This window comes from Colobus angolensis, unplaced genomic scaffold (genome assembly GCF_000951035.1).
Source record: "Colobus angolensis palliatus isolate OR3802 unplaced genomic scaffold, Cang.pa_1.0 Scaffold66, whole genome shotgun sequence".
Classification (NCBI taxonomy): domain Eukaryota; kingdom Metazoa; phylum Chordata; class Mammalia; order Primates; family Cercopithecidae; genus Colobus; species Colobus angolensis.
The window spans coordinates 1,072,067-1,079,648 of NW_012120265.1; the positions used below are offsets into that span (position 1 = coordinate 1,072,067).

Consider the following 7,582-nt stretch of genomic DNA (forward strand, 5'->3'; position numbering starts at 1 on the left):
ATGGATGGATAGATAGATAGACAATTAGTAGAAGGATGGATGGATGGATGGATAGATAGACAATGAGTAGAAGGATGGATGGATAGATAGATAGATAGGCAGGCAGACAGGCTCTCTTGGGCTAAGGCAAGGTTTCCTACCCTTCACACTCAACATCTGGGGCTGGATCACTCTCTGGAGTGGAGACCATTCTCTGTAGGGTATTGAGTAGCATCCCTGCCTCCTACTCACCAGATACCAGAAGTACCCACCCACTCCCTTCCCCCCACCTCAGTGGTGACAACCAAAACTGTCTCTAGACATTGCCAAGTGTCCTCTGACAGGGTCACAACTGCCCAGGTGAGAACCTAAGAACCACTGAGACAAGAGAATGCTACTGACTCACTCTAGTCAGTAAAAGCCATGTTTCTGTGATCTCGCAGGGAGAGGCGCATCTCCTTCTCCACGAGCGATGTCTCCAAGCTCCTCCCATCCCCGGCCAAGGCTCAGGTAACAACGTGGCGAAACCCCATCTCTACTAAAAATACAAAAATTAGCCAGGTGTGGTGGCGCTTGCCTGTAACCCCAGCTACTCTGGAGGCTGAGGCAAGAGAATCGCTTGAACCCGGTGGCAGAGTGGAGGTTGTAGTGAGCTGAGACCAAGCCACGGCACTCCAGCCTGGGCAACAGAGTGAGACTCCATCTCAAAGAAAAAAAAAAAAAAAAGCGGGAAGTGAGGTCGGTGGATGGAGTGTAAATGCCTGCAGGGGCTTCACCATCTAGCACAGGCCTGCCAGCCTTTCCTTAGCAGCCCCTCCCCACACCATCTTGCAGCCTGCAGCAGAAACCACGGACGGAGAGCGAAGCACGAAGAAACCGGCTGTCCAGAAGAAGAAGTCAGGTGACGCATCCTCCATGCCAGACGCAGGGCTGTCCCCGGGCTCTCAGGTCGACTCTAAGTAAGTATGGGGCTTGGGGGAAACTCAGGCCACCAGAGGATGCCCGGGGGGTCCCTGCCAGGGCCTCGCAGCAGTGTGGCCTCCTAAACCAATCATATTTACAAAGCACGTTCGCAAAGGCATTTGCTTAGTAGAAACTGCATGAGGCGGCCAGGCGTGGTGGCTCACGCCTGTAATCCCAGCACTTTGAGAGGCCGATACCGATGGATCACTTGAGGTCAGGAGTTGGAGACCAGGCAGGCCAACATGGTGAAACCCCATCTCTACTAAAAATACAAAAATTAGTTGGGCATGATTGCACGCACCTATAATCCCAGCCACTCGGAAGGCTGAGGAGGAAAATCGCTTGAACTCGGGAGTTGGACGTTGCAGTGAGCCGAGATCACACCACTGCACTCCAGCCTGGGTGATGGAGGAAGACTCCATCTCAAAAAAAAAAAGCCTCTAGAGCAGAATCCTTACCGCCTCTTCTGGCTTTTGGGGACTCCAGGTGTTCCTTGACTTATGGCTGCATTACTCTAATCTCTGTCTCTATCAGCACTTGGCCTTCCCCTCTGTGTCTGTCTTCTGTCTTCTGTCCCTTAAAAGGACACATGACTGGATGGATGCCGTGCGTCATGCCTGTAATCCCAACACTTTGGGAGGCCAAGGTGGGATGATCACTTGAAACCAGGAGTTCAAGACCAGCTGGGCAGCGTGGCAAAACCTTGTCTCTATAAAAAAAATTTCAAAACGTAGCCAGGCAGGACGGTGCATGCCTGTAGTCCCAGCTACTCAGGAGGCTGAAACAGGAGGATCCCTTGAGGCCAAGAGTTCAAGGCTGCAGTGAACTGTGATCATACCACTGCACTCCAGCCTGAGCAAGAGAATGAGACTCTGTCTCTAAAAAAACTTTTTCTATCTTTTGGCACATGGCTCATACCTATAATCCCAACAACTCAGGAGGCTGAAGTGGGAGGATTGTGCTCATGAGGCCAGGAGTTTGAGGCTGTAGTGAGCTATGATCACACCACTGCACTCCAGACTGTGTGACAGAGTGACACCCCAACTGGAACAAAAAAGAAAAGAAAATGGAGTCCCCCTGTGGCTTCTGTTTGATATCCTTCTTTCTTCACGTAACTCTCCTGCCAGTACAAAGAAAGAGCTATTGCTCTTTATGAGATGATCCTTTTTTTTTTTTTTTTTGGAGACAGAATCTCACTGTGTTGCCTAGTCTGGCAGTCTGGAGTGCAGTGACATGATCTCGGCTCACTGCAACCTTCACCTCTCAGACTCAAGCAATTCTCCTGCCTCAGCCTCCCAAGTAGCTGGGATTACAGGTGTGCACCACTATGCCCGGCTAATTTTTTTTTTTTTTTTTGTACTTTTGGTACAGAAGGGGTTTCACTATATTGCCCAGCCTGGTCTCAAACTCCTGGGCTCAGCTGATCCACCCACCTCAGCCTGCCAAAGTGCTGAGATTATACAGGCGTGAGCCACCATACCTAGCCAGATACGTTTTTTTTTTTTTCTTGAGACAGAGTCTTACTCTGTCACCCAGGCTGGAGTGCAATGGTGTGATCTCAGCTCATTGCAACCTGCAACCTCTGCCTCCTGGGTTCAAGCAATTCTCCTGCCTCAACCTCCCCAAATAGCTGGGACTACAGGAACCCATCATGCCTGGCTAATTTTTTGTATTTTTAATAGAGACAGGGTTTTGCCATGTTGGCCAGGCTAGTCTCGAACTCCTGACCTCAGTTGATCCACATGCCTCGATCTCCCAAAGTGCTGGGATTGGAGGCATGAGCCACCACGCCAGGCCAGATCCTTTTTTGAGTCAGGCAATGATAGAGCATTTGCCATGTGTCCAGTCACAGGGAGGCTGGGCCTCACGTCCATTCTCATTTCAGACTTAAGCCACATACTTTCTCCTGCAGATCCACGTTTAAGAGACTTTTTCTGCATAAAACCAAGGATAAGAAATACAGCCTTGAGGGTGTGGAGGAGTTGGAGAATGCTGTGTCCGGGCACGTGGTGCTGGAAACTGCCACCATGAAGAAGGGCCTGGAAGGTTGGTCACCTGCAGCCTCGGGGACAGCAGAGCCACCAGTGTCCCTGGGGACATTCATTGTCCCCAAACGGGGCCTTGAGTTGGCTGTGAGCCAAGCCCTAGGCACAATGCCAGGGGTTTCTGGCCCTGGATAAAGGCATGCCGTAGGCAGTCCTCTGCATCCTTCCCCCAAACCCACCCTCACCAGCTGCTTCCTGTCCTGTCCTCAGCCCCCTCCGGACACCAGCACCGCCACACCACAGGTGAAAAGCGCACCAAGGAACCAGGAGGCAAAGGGAAGAAGAACCGAAACGTCAAGATTGGGAAGATCACGGTGTCAGAGAAGTGGCGGGAATCGGTGTTCCGCCAGATCACCAACGCCAATGAGCTCAAGTACCTGGACGAGTTCCTGCTCAACAAGGTGGGACCACTAGGGGAGAGCCAGGGGCATGAGGCCCGGTCCGCAGGGGAACCATCACAGCCAGGCAGTGCTTTCTGAAACACACACCACAGGGCTTAGCAGGTCAAGAATACAAAGTGCAGGCTCAGGCCGGGGACAGTGGTTCATGTTTGTCATCCCAGCACCCTGGGAGGCTGAGGCAGAAGAATCACTTGGGCCCAGCGGCTCAAAACCAGCCTGGGCAACAGAAAGACTCCATCTCTACAAAAGGTTTACATTTTAGCTGGCGTGGTGGTACACACCTGTAGTCCCAGCTCCTGGGGGCTGAGGCAGGAAGATCGCTTGAGCCCAAGAGGTTGAGGCACCACGAGCCATGATTGCAGCACTGCACTCCAGCCTGGGTGACAGCGCAAGACCCTGGCTCAAAAATAATAATAATGCATATTTGGTCTCAAAGCAAAGATTGATGAAGCACTGTGTGCAACAGAAGTGGAGGCGAACAAGCTATGGCTGCCTTCAGGAGGGTTATACCCCATGGGGGTGGGAGTTGGGCAATCCTACAGCAGATAGAGCTACGTTTGGGAGCCGCACAGTGGGCACAGGGGGTCGATGGGGACACAGAAGGATCACGAAACCCTGCTAGGAGTAGAGGCATCTTGAAATGACCAGACCATTCCAGGCATCCCCGTCCTAAGGTATGGCTGGGTGTTGAGCCCCTGTGTGGGGCAGCAGGAAGGCCCTGAACTGACCTGTAGCTCTCATCTAGGGGGGATTCTGTCCTCCAGGGAACACTGGCAATGCCTGGGGACATTGGGTTTACCACAACCTGGAGGGAGGGCGCTACTGGCCTCTGGTGGGTGGAGGCCAGGGATGCTGCTTCACCTGCTGTGGTGCACAGGGCAGGCCCCACTGTGGAGAGTAGTCCTGCCCTGAATGTCAGTGGCTTTATAGCTCTGGGTTGACGAGATGAGAGGTCAGGCTTGGCCAGAGGGACTGGATTTTATCTCGAGAGCCTAGGGGATGACTTAAGAGAGGATACAAGTGACCCGTTGGGCACCTCCTCAGGTACGCAGGTCCCCAGGCCTGAGGCACGCAGGGTCAGCTCCTCTCTCCTTCCAGATAAATGACCTCCGTTCCCAGAAGACACCCATCGAGAGCTTGTTTATCGAAGCCACCGAGAAGTTCAGGAGCAACATCAAAACGATGTACTCCGTCCCGGTATGTGGCGGCCTGGCCTGCAGCCTTTCCCATACCCTGCTCAGACCCGTCGTTCCCATCCGCCCCTTGCCCGGGCCTGCAGGGTGACGCCTAGCATTCCCACAGAACGGGAAGATCCACGTGGGCTACAAGGATCTGATGGAGAACTACCAGATCGTCGTCAGCAACCTGGCCACTGAGCGCGGCGAGAAGGACACCAACCTGGTCCTCAACCTCTTCCAGTCACTGCTAGATGAGTTCACCCGTGGCTACACCAAGAATGACTTCGAGCCAGTGAAGGTGGGCAGCCCAGCACACCACGGCCACCCAAGCCTTGCCATGATCACTTACACCAAGCCCACCTGACATGCCATGCCCACCCATGCCCTGCCCATACCATGCCCACCATGCCATGCCATGATCACTTACACCATGCTTACCTGTGCCTTGCCATGATCACTTATGCCACCCCCACCCATACCACGCCTATGACATGCAACATGCTATACCTACCCATCGCTTGCCATGATTACATGCCACACCCATTTGTGCCATGCCTACCTCCTGGTGGGGAGCCCTGCACCCTCTCCAACAAGGCCTCATTTCTGGGCGTGGGGTGTCTGAATGGGGAGTGTTAGGGACAATGATGCCACTCCAGGTGAGGGAGGGTTCAGGGTACCCAGATGCCTGGGTTATGGGGTGCCAGGGGCGGGTTGGGGCACTTCCCGGGGGCCCCTGCCGACCTCCTCCTCGTGTTCCTCACAGCAGAGCAAAGCTCAGAAGAAGAAGCGGAAGCAGGAGCGCGCTGTGAGTAGGCTGCACGTGGATGAGAGTCCCAGCAGGCGAACGTTGGCAGGAGCGTGCACGTGTGTGTCAGTGTCAATGTGTGCATGGGCCCATCTGCACGCGTATGTGTGCGTGGATACGTGTGAGTGTGTTTTCTCCCCAGCACATACGGAGCCGTAGTCTTGAATAAGCAGACCCACCCGTGCGATCCCGTGGGCCATCATCCACCAGTGGCTGGGGAGGGCTGCCTTCCCCTTCCCCCGCCCAGCGCCCTTCTCTGGCCTCACAGGTCCAGGAGCACAACGGGCACGTGTTCGCCAGCTACCAGGTTAGCATCCCGCAGTCGTGCGAGCAGTGCCTCTCCTATATCTGGCTCATGGACAAGGCCCTGCTCTGCAGCGGTGAGTGGCTCCCCGCCCAGGCCCCAAACCCCTCCACGTCCCCCACCACCCCTCACTGCTCAAGAGGGCTTCAGGGCCAGGCAGAGTGGCTCACACCTGTAATCCCAGCACTCTGGGAGGCCGAGGCAGGGGGATAGCGAGGTCAGGAGTTCGAGACCAGCCTGGCCAAGATGGTGAAACCTCATCTCTACTAAAAATACAATGGCTCAAGCCTGTAATCCCAGCACTTTGGGAGGCCGAGACGGGCAGATCACGAGGTCAGGAGATCGAGACCATCCCGGCCAACGTGGTGAAACTCCGTCTCTGCTAAAAATACGAAAATTATCTGGGCACAGTGGTGGGCACCTGTAATCCCAGATACTCAGGAGGCTGAGGCAGGAGAATCACTTGAACCTGGGAGGCAAAGGTTGCAGTAAGCCGGGATCATGCCACTGCACTCTAACCTGGGCAACAGAGCAAGACTCAGTCTCAGGAAAAAAAAAGGGTCTTTACCCCAGCCCAAGCACCAGGTCACATCTTTCTGGACCGTTGTCCCAGCCATATCCCACCCCCTCAAACTGTCCACCATCACCCGAGGGGCAGAGCCCAATTCTCAGCTGGCCCTGAGGCCCCCAGGACCTAGCACCCACCCCCATTTGCAGCCTCCTCTCCTGGGCCCTGCCTCAGCCCCCAGTAGCCAGCGCCCGCCCACATTTGCAGCCTCCTCTCCTCCTGGGCCCTGCCTCTCTCTGTATACGCTGCTCCACTGCCTGAACCATTGGCCCCTCCTTCCCCAGGCTCCTCATGGTCCCCCTCCTGTAGGCCAGACTCAGCCCCAGGGGACCCTAAGAGACAGACAGGGCCCAGGAATGACCCAGCTGATCCATGGTCACTGACGTGGCCAAGCCAGGACCCAACCCCAGGCAGCCTCCAGAGGCCCAGCAGGGCCAAGAGGGCCTCTCCCATATGTGTTTTTCTGCCAGAACCAGTCGGGCCAGGGTCTTTTCAGCCCAGAAAGCAGCCCCACCACCCCATATCTGTCCAACAGTCAGTTGTCATGGTCCTGAGACACAGATGCAGGACCCAGGCCCGTCCCCTCACCTGATTCCATCCTTGCTGGGTGCCAGACACTCTCTTCTTTAGTGTAACCAGTATACCCTCTCCCAAGACATCAGCTGGGTGGCCTGGGATCCAGTGTGGTTGGAAGAAGGAAAAGTAGCGTTGTCTTTGCCCCATGACATCCTCATCCCAAGTCCCCAAGGCCACCTCCTGGCAGGACTTTTAGACCTTTAGTTCTGCCAGGACTTGGGGCAAGGATGTCACAGATCCCCACAAACACCTGCTCGTGGTTCCGCTAGCCAGACTGGGTCTGAGGCCGCGAATGGCCACCTTGAGCTATGAAGCCTGCCCACACGGCCTCCTCTCTCAGGAGTCAGGGCACAGGTGCCTGCAGTGGGGGTTTAGAAGTCAGCAGGCCAGGCACAGTGTCTCATACCTGTAATCCCAGCACTTTGTGAGGCCGGGGAGGGAGGGTCGCTTGAGCTCAGGAGTTCTAAACCAACCTGGGCAACATGGCAAGACCCCGTCTAAACAAAAAAATACAGAAATTAGCCAGGCATGGTGGTGCACACCTGTAGTCCCAGCTACTTGGGAGGATCACCTGGGCCTGGGAGGTCAAGGCTCTAGTGAGCTATGACAGCGCCACTGCACTCTAGCCTGGGTGACAGAGTGAGACCCTGTCTCAAAAAGAAAAAAAGGAAACCAAAAAGAAGGCCATCCAGGCCGGGTGCGGTGACTCACGCCTATAATCCCAACACTTTGGGAGTCCAAGGTGGGCGGGTCACCTGAGGTC

General features: G+C 55.1%; 1 protein-coding gene across 1 annotated transcript in view; it reads left to right on the plus strand.

Annotated features, from left to right (window-relative positions):
- MYO9B (myosin IXB) overlaps positions 1 to 7,582 on the plus strand; it is a 119,482-nt gene that overhangs the window by 103,837 nt on the left and 8,063 nt on the right. The window contains exons 20-27 of the mRNA XM_011925897.1: positions 423 to 489; positions 814 to 938; positions 2,855 to 2,988; positions 3,198 to 3,388; positions 4,487 to 4,585; positions 4,691 to 4,864; positions 5,330 to 5,371; positions 5,640 to 5,751. Coding sequence (XP_011781287.1) covers positions 423 to 489; positions 814 to 938; positions 2,855 to 2,988; positions 3,198 to 3,388; positions 4,487 to 4,585; positions 4,691 to 4,864; positions 5,330 to 5,371; positions 5,640 to 5,751 — 944 coding nt within the window. The remainder of the gene's footprint in view (positions 1 to 422; positions 490 to 813; positions 939 to 2,854; positions 2,989 to 3,197; positions 3,389 to 4,486; positions 4,586 to 4,690; positions 4,865 to 5,329; positions 5,372 to 5,639; positions 5,752 to 7,582) is intronic.